We start from the raw sequence: 15647 nt of genomic DNA, 5'->3' as shown, positions 1-15647 counted from the left end.
TAAGATGGCAAAAGAGAAAGAACCGTAGAGGGCACCGATTCAGTGACCCTTGTGCCAGTAAGTGGAGTGTCCTGCCACCTTCTCCCAAGAACTCACACGATGGAGGGAAATCCTCAGTAACTGCTAGAAACCACTAGCCCAGGGGCCCAGGGTGATCTCAGCCTGTATTCCCCAAGCCAAAGCCAGCAGGATCTTGACAGAAGCTGCAGGGCCATCTTGGCAGGGCTCTTCCCCTGAGGGAGAATGAATGGGAGCGGCTTGTGGGGGGCTGACAGGGGAGTCTGGGGAGACAGGGCTGGAGGAAGAGCGGGCAGAGTGTTGATATAAGCCCTGTGTGAACCAAGGAGACGTCATCCTCTCACCCACCAGAAAACGCAGCTGCGTGCCCAGAGTTGGGGGTGGTGACATCTCCTTGGAGGAGGAGGAGGACTGTTTACCAAGGCCCCGGGCTCTAGGTCTACCTTAGCAAAACAGGGCGGTTGCTTTTTTTTTTTTTTTTTTTTAACGTTTCCAGTTTTGCACTAAAAAAAAAAAAAAGGACTTGGCAGTTGGAACCGCCTGCAGGTTTTCACAGCAATTACCCTAAACAGTTAGGTGGCGTCTATTCCTTGAGAACGATTACTTTTTTCTTTTCAAAAGGAAGATAGTACAGCACTGTTTAAACACCAAAAAGGGCTTGCCCTCACACTGCTAGGGGAGTCTCCTGAGGGCCAAAAGCACAGTGGGGATTCCTCAAAAGGGGCCTACCCGGCTGTAGTCAGCAGCTTGAGCCGCTCGAGGGTGGTCACAGCCCCCTGGACCAAGCTGCATGGAACGTGCCCTCTTGAAGAGCTGGTGTCAACCCACCCACCTGTAGCCCTAAGAGGCAAGCCTGTACCTGTGCAAGGTACGGACCTGGGCAAGGGACATGGTACCTCCCCAGCCCGTCCGATTCTCATTCCTAAACTGAGAGAGGCAGACGATGGCCCGGGCTGCTCTTAAGCTGGCTGAGAGGTCTGGTCACTCACCTTACTCTGCTTCCTGTCCAGATAGAACTGATGTTGGCTTATGGCCATAGCCCAGATGGACTTGATCAATGCCGGACATGCATACCACGTGTGCACTGCAATGCCGCTGTGCCCAAACGTCCTCCTTGTCACCGAAGCCCTGGGGAAGCAACAATCACAAGGTTCAAACCCATTTCTGTTGAGAGAAACCATTTCTCAGTCAACAGCTTCTGTAGAGAACCCACTGGGTCCTAGAAGCCCTGGCGGAAAGGTGACAGCTGAGCTCTCACACACACCTAGACACGCACACACACTCACGCGCACACACCTCAGAGACACTGGCTGGCAAAGGCCACCTTCTGATTTTCTGACTCCCTAGAGTTGAGAATTTGGCCAAGTCTCGGCCTTGTCTAGGATAAGATGGGTCATTCTAGGTCACTGGATGGTCCTTTTTCGATCCTGGACCTGGCACTGGGCCCAGACAAACTTCGCAGACAGGAAAACCTTCAATGATGATCCCTATGAGACAGGAAATGTGCCTGCGGTGGGGATAAGTAAATTATTTTCTAATCACCACAGGCTACACTGTCCCAGGGAATCAGGACTTCTTCCATAACTAACCCAATGTTCCTTGAAGATTTGGTGATCAATTTCCAATCTATTCAGAGAGCAGGGAGGGTACAAACAATCAGGAGAGGAAAGGGAGAGAGAAATGTGCCCACCCCCAATTCCCCCAACCTCTGTCTATACTTTTTTTTTTTTTTTCCCAGACAGAGTCTTGCTCCGTCGACCAGGCTGAAGTGTGGTGCCGCGATCTCATCTCACTGCAACCTCCGCCTCCGCCTCCGCCTCCGCCTCCCAGGTTCAAGCGATTCTCCTGCCTCTGCCTCCTAAGTAGCTGGGATGACAGGTGTCCACACCACGCTGGGCTAATTTTTTGTATTTTTAGTAGAGACAGGGTTGCATCAGGCTGGTCTGGAACTCCTGGCCTCAGGTGATCCACCTGCCTTGGCCTCCCATAGTGCTTGGATTACAGGCGTGAGCCACTGTGCCTGGCCCTGTCTATACATTTTTAAACCTACATGGAGTAATCAGACTTTAAAAGTGAAAACAAACTGCTGATCTCCATGTAATCCACCACATTCATGGAGTTAGGAGGACTTATATGGTCATGCTCTTAGTGAAGTATATTTTATAGGATAGGCAGATTATTTTGCAAATGAAATCTGAGAATGTGTGTTTGCATGTGTGTGTGTGCGCGCAAATGTGTGACAAGTTGATGGGAAGGTGGGCTGGGATTTGGGGCATTTTACCTGGACATCAGAAACAAAATGTGTGTTCTCAAGACTAACATATCTAATTTGGAAGAAACCTGGGGGTGATCAGCACTTTCAAATAGTAACATTTTTTTTCATGGCTAATTTTCCCTTAAAGGAAACAAACCTGCCAGGCAATATCTTACTTTGGGGGAGCTAAAGATTTAAAGTGGAGTCTTCTTCACCCTCACTTTTAAGGAGAAATTCAAATCTGGTGGGTAATGACACTGAGTCTACACAGGTTTTTTCTCCCTTCGGTTCAAATAAAAGTGAAGAGAAAAAAAAAAAGCCAGCACGTGAAAAGAGCGCACAGTTGAAAATAATTGAAAAAAGGAGCCAGTGAGAGTGAGGGGGTATCCCTCCCCGGTCTCGCTAAATTTAAAAGAAAACAGGGATGTGTGCTCCCAGCTTGGCTTCCATAGCAGTTGCTGCTCTTGGAAATAAATGAATGGCTTTTCCCCCCCAGAAAAGCTGAATGAGACAAGAAAAGTATCTTGAAAGGTGGTGCAAGGCTAGGTACCTCCATTTCTCAGGTACCGGGAGGGCGGAAGAGGTAAGTGGCTGGTCAGGTCCGGGTAGTTCCCCAGAGCATCTAATGCAGATACTCAGAGTTCTTCTCCTGCTCTGTTACTACTTTATCTCCTTTCCTCATCTTTCGCTTCAGGCCCTTCCTATTTTGCCCAAACCTTAAGACGTGAAATGTTGGCCCAGCCTGGAAAAGCTCAGGAATGAAGCTAAGCATTGAGTTAGGATGCCCAGGGGGAGAAAGTGCACGGTGTTTGTCTGGTACGCCACAGGGAATGGTGCAATCACACCTGAGCCCATCGGCCCAGAAAGCAGCCTCTGCCCTCAATGATTCCCATCAATTACATCTTCGTTAAATGACTGCATCTGGCGCTGCCCAGCCTATTACCTTGGTCCTGACTCCCTGCCTGGCTTGGGGGAGGGGCTGAGCCTGGAACACCAAACTAATATGAGGCCAATCACATTCCCCTTCCCTAACCTCAAATAAGCAAGGCCACAAGCAATAGGATGACACATTCAACTTAAAAAGCACCACAAGGTTCATTTCAAAGTAACTGGAAGAGAGGACGTGCAATGATACCAACGTAAAAATAGTCAACCCTGAGGCGGGCGGATCACGAGGTCAAGAGATCAAGACCATCCTGGCCAACATGGTGAAATCCCGTCTCTACTAAAAATATAAAAATTAGCTGGGCGTGGTGGCACACACCTGTAGTGTCAGCTACTTGGGAGGCTGAGGAAGGAGAATGGCTTGAACTTGGAAGGTGGAGGGTGCAGTGGGCCGAGATCGCACCACTGCACTCCAGCCTGGGGACAGAGTGAGACTCCGTCTCAAAAGAAAAAAAAAGTAAACACTCAAGGCCGTAGATACCCCACATACCCTGCCTTGATCACTCCGTGTTCTATGCATGTAACACACTCACACGTGGCTCATGAATACGTGAAATACAAGAGAAAACTATCAACACAAGAGAAAAAAGGCACCACTAGGATGTGAAAAGGGGAAGTGAGTGCAAGAAAGACCTGACAGCTCATAGCTCTGGCTCTGCCACATGCTAAGTAACTGACCTGAAGCCATTTCCTTTCCTTGTGTGTCTTTAATGCTGAAGTCATCCCGGGTCTCCACCTCCGGCCTCCCTGGGCCTGTCCCCCATTCCTGCCTGTCTGCAGGCTAACTTGGTGTACTCAGAGCGAGTGTGCCTGGGAGGAGACACGTCTGCTCTTGCCTCTGGGCTCCTCCAACTCCCACTTCCCTCCAGCCGGACCCTCCCTCATTTCTTTATCCTAATTGAGAAGCTCCCACCTGAAATTTATATCCCCCTGAGGGCCCACCACGTGGCTTTAATCCTAGTTACCCCTCCAGGTCCCACTCAGACCTCTCCTTCCTGGTAAGCCTCTCCCTTCCTGACCAGCCAGGCCTCTGGCGACCCTGTCCTTCACCCTTCATGGCCCACGATATCTGGCCCTTCTGTACGGTAGAGAAAGTGCATAAGCTTGGGGGCCAGACCTCCTAGGTTCAAATCCTGCCTCTCCTGTATACTAGCTACTTGTCCTCTAGAGCACGTTCGTTTGTTTCCTGTGACATTCCATGAGTTCCTTCTTCTCGGCAGGTTCCAGGCAGTGGCTCACGCCCATAATCCCAGCACTTTGGGATGCCAAGATGGGAGGATTGTTTTAGCTCAGGAGTTTGAGACTAGCCTGGGCAACACTGTGAGACCCAGTCTCTCAAAAAAAAAAAAAATGCTGGGTATGGTGGTGTGTGGCTGTAGTCCCAGCTACTCGGGGGGCTGAGGTGGGAGAACTGCTTGAGCCTGGGAGGTGGAGGCTGCAGTGAGCTATGATCGCACCACTGCATTCCAGCGTGGGTGACAGAATGAGACCCTGTCTCAACAACAACAAAATGTCCCTCCTTCTGCCGGTCTTCTCAGCTATACTAGAAGATCGCTAAGGAAGACCCTGCCTCCGACTTCCTTCCTTCCCTGCCACAGCTGACACAGCACCTGAACAGGACACAGAAGCTTCGCAAGAAACATGACATTGATCACTGCTGTCTAATAGGCGACAGACCCACTGAAGAGTCACATGTGAGGTCTAGATTCTTTCCTATATCCCTGGGCCTTGGGAAAGAGAAGTTAGTAGTACTCACCGACAGGGTGACAGATGCAGAGAGAACACGAACACACATGCGCAGATAGACGCATGAGCGGTGAAAGGATTTGTCCAAGGTGCCTGGGTGTTCACTGACTTCCCAGCAGAGCACAGGCATGGAGGAGGGTCTATTCCCTGCGCTCAGCCCCTCAGATTACCCAGCCCCTCGTTTTTATCCTTTGGAGCATCCCCTTTCTGCATCTGACCCATTGTGGCAAAGTTCATTTCACTCTTTTTGTACTTAAATTTCCCCTCCTCTTATATGCCTAAGAACCTGGTCCAGTTCAGTTCACCTGAAAAATGAACAGTGAGTTTCTTCTTGGCTGGAATATTATTTTTGAAATCTCCCTGCCTGCCCTGCTTGGCCTGAACAGATGGATCTGTGCTGTGTGGAGGGGGCTTGTGGCCACGAAACCCCTTGCAGGTCCCTGAGAAACACTGGATAAAATATTTTTCTGTGAAAGGCTACCATCTTTACCTGACTGCAGGGATGCAGAAGCTCTCAGCTGCTCCCCACTAACTATTCCTGTAGTAATTGTGGTGCTGAGATAAGCTTCTCCTCTACACAGGAGTGGCTGTTTCAGGGAGATTACCCTGGAGGGCAAGCATGGCCTCATTCCTACCAGGTTATCATGGGCTGCAGGAACAGGGACTACTGCACAGGTCCAAGCCCTCGCACTGGGCGGGGTGACTCCCAGTCTCCCTCCTGTCCAGAGCTCATGGGGAGGTACCGCAGCTTGTTTTGAGTGTCAGAAGCCATGCGTGAGCTGGAATTGGTGCCAAGTCCTCTTTCTAAGCCCAGGGCTGGAGCATCAACAGCGCCTAAAATCCACTTTCGTTCCTCTGTAGAGTCTGTTTTCTGCGTCTCCCCGGGGCTACCTTCTTATTGTAAATGTTTCTGGCCTTATGGAAAGTGATTTCTTAGTTGTCAGGCCTGGTTTTAGGGAATTATGCTGCTGTTTTTGGGATGCCTATAACTTTAGGTCCAGCAGGAGAAAAAGAGAGGAAAACAGTGGGTATGAGCTGCCCAGACCCCAGCCACTCGGGGCTCCCTGCACTCCAACCTGGGGCCCCACTGTCTCACATCTAAGAGTACAGGGACTTTTTACAACCCTGGTGCTATCTGGGGTACGATTTCGGGTGGAGGGAAAAAATAATTTCACTTCTTTCACATCCACCCATGATACTAACATCCTAAAATTACAGCTCCTGGAATAAAACAATGTAGCACAACTGCTTTGGTGACAGATCCATTTTCGCATTGACTGTCCTGCCTGAAACACTTTCAGAAGCTCTAAGGAGCGATTCTTCAGACTCCCCTGTAGCAAAGGTTTCCTATGGGGACTTACTGGTGTGTGTTACAAAGTGCTATAAAGCTTCCCTCCAGTGCAGGTAAAACACGCACACACTGACACACACACACACACACACACACACACACATGAGCCAGGGACACATGTGGCCAGATGAGACGGTCAGGGATTGCTACTTACACACACACACATACACACACGTGTGAACCCACTGCATTTATCAAGACATATAATCCAAAAGAAAGTTTCACTGCCTGATTGGAGCTCCATTCCCTGGGAGACCGCCCCCCCAACTCCAAACTGACCATGAACGAGCCCCAAAATAAGAAGATCAATAACATGCCCGGCCGAGAGCCACGCCGTCCCGCAAGAAAAGGACTTTTCAAACTTACCTGCGTGGGTCATGAACTTCCACGGAAAACTTCTTTTCTCTGAAGTACAGGTTTTCCAACTGTCTCCATTGGAATATCTGGACAGAAAACAGCGAAGTTTAAAACTCAGGAGGGGCTGGTTCCTGGACCATCTTCCCCCGTCTGCTGGTTAACTTTCCACAGCTGGCAGTCTCCTTATCAAAGCAGAGACCGTAGTTTGTGCCGCCTCCGCCTCTTGCTTGACACACACACACACACACACTCTCTCTCTCGCAGCTCTCCAGTTCAAAACCAGGCAACGTGGGTGTGGATTTTCCTGCAGGTTCCTTAACGGGAACAAAACAAGTTCTTTTCAAGTTCTCCGCCTTTGGTCGGCCTTTGTTGGTTTGGTCGTGGCAGTCCCCAGCTTGGAGACTTGGAGACTTGGAGGGAAAAGTCCCCAAATTTTCCCTTCCAGGAGAGGGAGGAGAGGTGGGGACGGGGGGAGAGGGACCCAGCAGGCAAGGCGGCGGGTGAGGGGAAAGGAGCGAGCGCTCAGGAGGGAGCAGTAGCCATCTGCGTGGAGTGCTGAACTGAGCTTCCTCCCCTCCAGTGCTGAAATGGGAAGGCGTTCAAATTCCCAGCCTCCCATCGGGACTCCACTTCCTGCTCACTAATGTGTAAGAGCCTTGCAAAGGGCGGAGGAGGCTGGGACCTTATTTCGGGGGCAGGCAACTCAAGATCACAGTGTGAGCCTGTCAAGCCCATTCTTCTTGCTGCAGCACAAAGAAAACCAAGAGTTCTGTCGCCCGGAAGGACGCTGCAGCCAGTCTCTCCCTCGGGCTTGGCCAGGGAGGGTGAGAAGTGGAACAGGGTGAGAAGTGGAAGGCAGGGGGCCCTGGCAGTCATTCCTCCTTCGGACCAGTGAGCTCGTTAACTAAGAAGCCGACTGTAATGTTTGGAAGTAATTAGGGCTGCATCCACTTGCCCCAGGAAGGGGGTTCCTCTCATTGGATGAAAAAGAAAGTTACTTTAACCCTCTGGGAAATGTCACAGGAGGTTCAACTTGTGTGCACACACATTTGCATTCATATTTGATGGTTCCTGCATCGCCTTCCGTATACTTGGAATTTCGGTTTGTTTTGCAGAAAGAAGGGGTAAAGCAGGAATCTTGTTCTTGTCTTTCTGCGGGGAACAGCTTCCCTAGACTCCCCTCTTTCTCTGGCCACCGACTTAAATGATTTTCAGGGTCTCCCCCAGAGTCCTTGGACCTGAGGCTCCTGACCCTCTCTGACCCGCTCATGTTCTGTCCACCTTAGAGACGTGATGGTCATTTCCTGTATGTATCCAATCCACCCTGTCTTCCCAGGCTGGGGACACTGCCAGTCAGCAGTTGGGCCAGTGGACCCAGAACCCCAAATAAAACTGGGCTGGAATAAAAAGTGCTTCTGGAATGGCCGCATTCTTTTATCTTCACAATCTGCTCTCTGGAATTTTACAATTATTTTGTCGGCGTAAATACTGGGAAGGAGAATATCTATTATCTCTTATTACAGAGCTGCCTCTTTTGTCCCTGGCTCAGAGTGCATTTCACTCTGAAGCCCAAGGAAATTGTATTTTTCTTTCTTGTTAAGCATCAACTCCAGGTGGGTAGAGAGACACTGCAAGGAAAGCAAATGGCCCAAAGCCCTGTGTTGGCTGACAGCTTTGTGTCAGAGAGTCAACAGCGCCTTAGTGGAGTCTGTTGCTAAAACACACAGACCCAGGTCTCATGCTCCTGTCTGATGCTTGGCCACTATAAATCCATCCATGAAAACACCCAAATTTCCTCTCTGGTCCCCAGGTGTTATATATTCAGAGACATTCTACCTGAACTTAGCCAGAGCTACAAAAATACCAGAATGAACAGGTTACAAGACCTTGGCCTCACAACCTGGGGGCAGTACACTGAGCAAAGTGGTCAGGCAGGCAGGCTTTGTGGTCTGACTACATCTGTTTGAATCTAAGCTCCACTACATTTTTTTTTTTTTTTTTGAGACAGACTCTCAAAGGGTAAGAGTGAGGTGAAGGGATGGGTGGATTTTAGGATCAGATTATTGCATTGAGACATTAGAAGGGTCCAGGAACAGGCTGGGAACGGTGGTTCATGCCTGCAATCCCAGCACTTTGGGAGACTGAGGCGGGCAGATCTCTTGAAGTCAGGAGTTCAAGACCAGCCTGGGCCAACATGGCAAAACTCCATCTCTGTGAAAAATACAAAAATTAGCTGGGTGTAGCGGTGAGCGCCTGTAGTCCCAGCTACTCGGGAGGCTGAGGCATGAGAATCACTAGAACCCGGGAGGCAGAGGTTGTAGCGAGCCAGGATCGCACCACTGTACTGCAGCCTGGGCAACAGAGCAAGACACCTTCTTAAAACAAACACAAAAGCAAAAGGGTCCTGGGAAGAGAAGAGGAGGTGTGCATGTCAGAACAGTAGCCTGATCCTTTTCTCTTCACTCAGGAGGGAGGGGTGAGCTGGGGAGCAGGAATATGAAGGCAGAAGGGACCAGGAGGGGAAGCAGCTGGCTGGAAAGGCATCATGCTCTTCATGGGGTCTGGGGCATTTCTGCCCACGGGCCCTTGTGCCCATGGCTTAGAGGCCCCATTAAATACCTCACTCTGAGGCCGGCAGAGCAAACACAACAATCAAATCAACAAACAGGCGATGCTCCACCTTGCCTCCCCTTTGTAAACAGGGTAAGGTGGGCTCTGACTGAGCTGGTTTCGGGGCAGCCCTGATGGTCTGCGCCACCTCAGAGGAGCATCCCGAGTTTGCGCTGGCTCGGTGCAGCCGTCATAACCCCCCACCACGTAAAGCTGGCCACTCGCTCTGCCCCTCCGCCTAAAGACACAGCAGGCACCCGTAATGATCATCGGGATGGCTGGGCGGGTTCCCTTAGGGATTTGTGCAACGCCTATGGCCAATTATACCCAAGGAGCTAATTAAAAAGCCAAAATACGTAGTTCTACCAATAATCAAAGAATGTATTAATTCATACCTATTAAATCAAGGCGTTTCTAGTGCACGTCATTTAGGCATCTTTAAAAGGCCCTGCACACATCGTTCCTTTGATCTTTTGGCATCCCTCAAGAAGAGTAAGTGGGAAATTTACTTCTTGGGGAAAGCAAGGCCCAGAGAAATTAAGGAAAACTGCCTAAGACCACACAGCAAGTAAGTGAAGGAACTAGAAATAGAAGTCAAGGGCACCTGGTCCATTACACTAACCTCTAACTATGTTGCTTTCCCCAGGAGTCCACCAATTAGTGGGAACAGCTCTTACTGACTAATGGATGGTTAACTTTACACGTGGAATGATTTTTACAAATGAGCTACAATATGACTGTAAGCAGAAAGTAAAAAAGCAAATCTTTCTCGTCCTACACCATGGCCTGGCTTTCCTTTTATACGGTAAATGGTAACAAGTATTCTTTCTTTCTATCCTTGGAGTCCTGGCTGCCTCTGGTTTTCTATACAGCAATGCTTCAATACTCAGTAGCTTTCATCCAAAGACTAAAACACAACAACAACTGTGATGAAGGGCAGCCTGGGCCGGGCGTGGTGGCTCACGCCTATAATCTCGTTACTTTGGGAGGCCAATGTTGGGTAATCACTTGAGGTCAAGAGTTCGAGACCAGCCTTGTCAACACGGGGAAATCCTGTCTCTACTAAAAATTAGCCAGGCGTAGTGGCACATGCCTGTAATCGTAGCTACTCGGGAGGCTGAGGCAGGAGAATTGTTTGTACCCAGGAGACAGAGGTTGCAGTGAGCCAAGATCTTACCACTGCACTCCAGCCTGGGCAATGCAGTGAGACTCCATTTCAAACAAAACAAAACAAACAGCCTGGATGATCTGGGCTTGCATGGAACAAAACTTGGAACCGCCAAGACGTGGCTTCCTTGAGACTATGTCTGTCCCTATTGTTGGGACTGGCTGATACTGGATGTGGATTCTTAGTTTCTGACCTAGACTTGCTGTGATTTCCAATGCGATCATAGGTCCTCCACTTTCCTGTTCTGGGACTCAGTGTCTTCATGTATGAAAACAGGAGGTGGGAAACATTTATCCACGGAGTGCAAACAAGAGTGGGTAATAAATACTGCCTTTGAGCCCTGAACGCAACAGGGTCCACTCTAAGTACTTAATGAGCAGGGATGAGTTACTGGTTTCTATTAGCTGGCCTGCTGGATTCCCACATCCTGTGTTTGGCTAAAGGTTGGGGCAGAGGAAGGGGCTTTGGCTCCACTGGACTTCCTCCCCAGCCAGCATTTATGGAGAGCTGGGACTGCATGTGGAGTAGTGGGCGAGCTCCCGGGACGATGCGGAAATAGACGCTTGAGAGGAAGCTCCGTCTAGTGGCTCTGATGCTTGACCAGGACTTTGGAGAACCTCGTCTTCCCCTGCTGTCCCTGAGGCTGAGTCACCAAGCTTCTTAATGACCTCCCTATGAGTAACTTCCTGCTTCATCCAGGGGACCTATTACACAGAATCACAGCAGCCATCTGGTCCACCTCCTCCTTGCACAGATAAAGTAACCTCAGGAGAGAGAGGTTAAGGGATTGGCAGAGGTTAAATAAGTAATTGATGTCGGGACCCACATCTTGTGACTTCTGGTCCTGGACTCTTTCTAACACACCATGAAGCTCTGACAACGAATGAGAACAAAGTTGTTTCAAGCTTCTTGTTCTGGGTCTCTATATAAGAAGAATTAGGTCTAATTCTTCTTATATAAGAGCATGGACATGAATAATCTCCAAGCTCAGAAGGAAACATACAAACTGAAAAACTCACTTCCTTATTTCATTTTTGCCCTGTTTACTTTGTAGAGCAGACTGGCACTTGCAAATCTTTAGGTGGATTTACATTTTCAGCAAATGCAAATGAGTTGTTACACATCTAGAGGGCTGCAGGGCAAAAGAAAGGAGTCACTGAACCTGAATCAGATGGAATTTAAAATGTGAGAGAACACAGAAAGCCCCAAGCCTGTGCTCTCAGAGGACTGGATCCCATGTGCCCTGGTAAGGTTTTGCCATTGGAGCACAGCCAGTTCTAAGAAGGAACAGAAGTAGGTATATATACACACATACATACACATCTATAATATATACATATATATTATATATATATTTTTGGAGACAGAGTCTCACTGTATCTTCTAGGCTGGAGTGCAGTGGCATGATCTTGGCTCACTGCAACCTCTGCTGCCTCCCGGGTTCAAGCGATTCTCCTGCCTCAGCCTCCCGAGTAGCTAGGGTTACAGGCGCCCGCCACCATGCCTGGCTAATTTTTGTATTTTTAGTAGAGACGGGGTTTCATTTTTAGTGGGCCAGGCTGGTCTCGAACTCCTGACCTCACGTGATCCACCCACCCCAGTCTCCCAAAGTGCTGGGATTATAGGCGTGAGCCACTGCGCCCAGCCCAGGTGTATGTTTTTAGTGGGTTGAAATCATGTGTCAGAGGTTTTTTTTTCTATCAGTTCTATAGGCATTCAGTATATTTTACTTTTTACAAAAAAAAAGAAGACAGAGGCAAGGCCCTTGGGTTTTAGGAGCATCAAATTCCCATTCCCTTTCCAACCATTCATGTAATAGTCATCTACTTTGTACTGGCCTGTTCTAATAGGCAAGAGGAAACATGTGGTGCTTAATACATGTTTATATTTGTAGGGAGCTTACAATCTACTTGGGAAGACAAGACATACCTAAAGTAGCTTGTATTTATGCTACAGGAATCCATGATGGAGCTTAAAACCATCTCTGGTTTCTGTACCAGGCTTTAAAAACTCTATAGTAGTGCCGTGCATGGTGGCTCATCCCTCTAATCCCAGCACCTGGGGAGGCCGAGTGCGGGGGTGTCCCATCATGAGGTCAGAAGTTCGAGACCAGGCTGACCAATATGGTGAAACCCCGTCTCTACTAAAAATACAAAACATTAGCTGGGCATGGTGGCGCATGCCTGTAATCCCAGCTACTTGGGAGGCTGAGGCAAGAGAATCAGTTGAACCCAGGAGGCGGAGGTTGCAGTGAGTGGAGATGGCGCCACTGCACTCCAGCCTGGGTGACAGAGCAAGACTCTGCCTCAAAAATAAAAAATAAAAAAAATAGAAGAAGTGCCGCACTGCCTCATTAACATATATCTCATGCTTTTGTCTCACATAATCAGTGCTCATGACTGTTGCTTACTCCTGATTGTTGCGACTTTGATTTTTAGGAGCAAGAACCCTGGGTGGGAGGCCAAGAGCCCTCAGTTCTAGCTCTGACTTTGTAAGGCCCTCTCCATCAGGGCTTCATCCTCTCTAAAACGAGGGGGTGTGTGGGCATTCTTACATTCTGCACATGGGCTGAAGGTCAGCATTGTAAATCCAGAGAATGTCAAGCTGCACTTCTTTGGAATTGAAAAATAAAGTAGCTTGATTTAAACATTTCCTACCGATGGGAGATAATACAGAAGAGCATGGATTAGAAGCATGGTTTTCAACGTCATACTGTCTGCTGCTTACCGGCTGTGTATTCTCAGCAATCGAATTTGTGTCTTTGTTTTTTTCATATTTGAAATAACAGGAATAATAGCACTTTTCTCATAGGGCTGCTGTATTAATGAATTAATATATATTAAATGCTTAAAATGGTGGCTGGTACATAGTGCTCAAGAAATAATATGAGACTGGTGCAGTAGCTCATGCCTGTAATCCCAGCACTTTGGGAAGCCGATGCAGGTGGATTATCTGAGGTCAGGAGTTTGAGACCAGCCTGGCCAATGTGGTGAAACCCCGTCTCTACTAAAAATACAAAAATTAGCAAGACATGGTGGCATGCGTCTGTAATCCCAGCTATTCAGGAGGCTGAGGCAGCAGAATTGCTTGAATTAGGGAGGCGGAGGTTCCAGTGAGCTGAGACTCGTCACTGCCCTCTGGCCTGGGCGACAGAGAGAGACTCCGTCTCAAAAAAAAAAAAAAAAAGAAAAAGAAAAAGAAAAAAAAAAAAGAAATACTATGATTGTACGCATTCCCCTCTGTCAATTACATGCCAATATTATTCTTAACGTAAAACATAAGTTATGAATACTTTGAACACATATCAGCACAAGGTACAGGTCTATGATTTTTTTTGAAAGATGACTCCTATGGTGCCATGAGCATTGCAAAAACTGTTTCCTGTCAAAATGGATTGTTTACAGTGCAAGCACAAGCCGGACCCAGGGCCCCCATTCATTCATTTGTGCTGGAGTTTGCTGTATTCTCTTTGGGGTTGTTTATTCCTAATCTTATTAGCCAGTTCCTCCATCCACTGCAATCTTGACCAGAGTCAGTTTTGACCATTTTCCTGTTACGACTTCTAATCTCAAAACCTTCACCCTGCGAAAGAAGTATCCTACTGTAAGATGACTCGGTCTTATATAGAACAGAGTGGGCTATCATGGGAACATATCAGGCCCTCCCGAATACCCAAACAAGGACGGCAGAGCATTGGCTTCCTAAATGGGTCTGAGGATGTCCTCCATCGCTTGCACTGAAAGAGGCATCTCTTTTCTTCAGAGATGGCCACACACCCAGCACAGCAGACAATGGCTAATTTTTCTCTGCAGCCAGGCCTAATGGAATCAAGATGTTCTTCCGGCCAATTGCGTCTTCCTCATTGTCAGACAAGCGAGCTCTAAATTGATTTTGTTCATTCGGTGACAGATACCCGGAGCACCGGGCCTTGACCCCTTAATGGATGGCCTCTTTTTAACCCATCAAAAACCTCTTAGCTTCCTCTGGCTTAAGAGTCATTACTAGGGGAAAAGAGAGAAGGAGGTTAACAAGTACTTAACAAGCCCATTGAGACGCAGGCCATTTTGTTTTTCACCATTGGACTTGATTTCCTTGCATTTTTCTCCGTAGAGGCCTCTCTCTGTATTATTTTCTTGTGTGTATTTTGGCTTTTCTTGCAGAAAGACTTTACCATAAAGCTTTGGTGAATATAAATACTTTCAAGAGAAGCTGGAATTGTTTTTCCTTTGCTATCCTCTGCCCGCTGATGTAATTCCTTCCCTGCTCAGAGTGCCCCGAGGGACTGGCTGGGGTCAGTGGGTTGATGGGCTGAGGCTGCCCAGTGATTGGGAATATCTGGGTCTAGCTTTGGTTTTTCTAGCAATGAGCACTGTGACCCAGTGATGTGTGGCTTCACCTCTCTGTGCTCCAGTCTCTCCTTGAAAAAAAAGCCAAGGCTAATTATACCTGCTATGACAGACCTCACTGGGATGCTTCAAAGGGGAATAAATCAATCTGAGAAATACTTCGTACATCTGGGGAGAAAAGGATGGTAGGCCATTTCACCTGCTTTGGTCAAGACTTCTCTTTCCAGATTGGTGTAAAGTTATCTTTTTAAATTTTTTTATTTTTGAGATGGAGGCTTGCTCTGTTGCCCAGGCTGGAGTGCAGTGGTATAATCTCAGTTCAGAGCAACCTCTATTTCCCAGGTTTAAGCGATTCTCCTGCCTCAGCCTCCCGAGTAGCTGGGATTACAGACATGAGTCACCATGCCTGGCTATTTTTGTATTTTTAGTAGAGACGGGGTTTTACCATGTTGACCAGGCTGGTCTCGAACTCCTGACCTCAAGTGATCTGCCTGCCTCAGCCTCCTAAAGTGCTAGGATTACAGGCGTGAGCCACCGTGCCCAGCTCAGGTTTTGACTACTTTGGAGGGCAGGCTTTAGGGAGAAACCTGTTGTTCTTGTTTTTTTTTTTTTTTTTCCAGGGGTGGTGGGGAGGTTGGCAGTTGGCGTTTCTCTTATGCCTGGTCCAGAGATGTGGCATCATAGAGACATCCCGATCTCCTCTGTGGAGGTCATCGGACTGAATGGAAGATGGGGATGGGATGAAGAAAACGGACTGGCAACCAGCTCTGCAGGGAAATACGGGCATACACTCACAACTAACACCGTGCTTTATCACGCATAACAGAAAGAAAACTAAATGTCAGTACTCTA

At 48.3% G+C, this 15647-nt stretch overlaps 1 protein-coding gene across 7 annotated transcripts in view; it reads right to left on the bottom strand.

The window, feature by feature from the left end:
- Positions 1-15647, bottom strand: part of FRMD4A (FERM domain containing 4A) — a 544823-nt gene that overhangs the window by 56975 nt on the left and 472201 nt on the right. For all 7 annotated transcript variants that reach the window (XM_033209304.1, XM_033209303.1, XM_033209300.1 and 4 more), the window contains exons 12-13: positions 6681-6757; positions 1008-1146 (exon numbers count right to left, since the gene is read on the bottom strand). In XM_033209304.1, the coding sequence (XP_033065195.1) occupies positions 1008-1146; positions 6681-6757 (216 nt within the window). The remainder of the gene's footprint in view (positions 1-1007; positions 1147-6680; positions 6758-15647) is intronic.

Source organism: Trachypithecus francoisi, unplaced genomic scaffold, assembly GCF_009764315.1.
Source record: "Trachypithecus francoisi isolate TF-2019V2 unplaced genomic scaffold, Tfra_2.0 Lachesis_group9, whole genome shotgun sequence".
Taxonomy (NCBI): Eukaryota; Metazoa; Chordata; class Mammalia; order Primates; family Cercopithecidae; genus Trachypithecus; species Trachypithecus francoisi.
The sequence above is the reverse complement of the archived record's forward strand: the minus strand, read 5'-3'. Positions and strand labels throughout refer to the sequence as shown.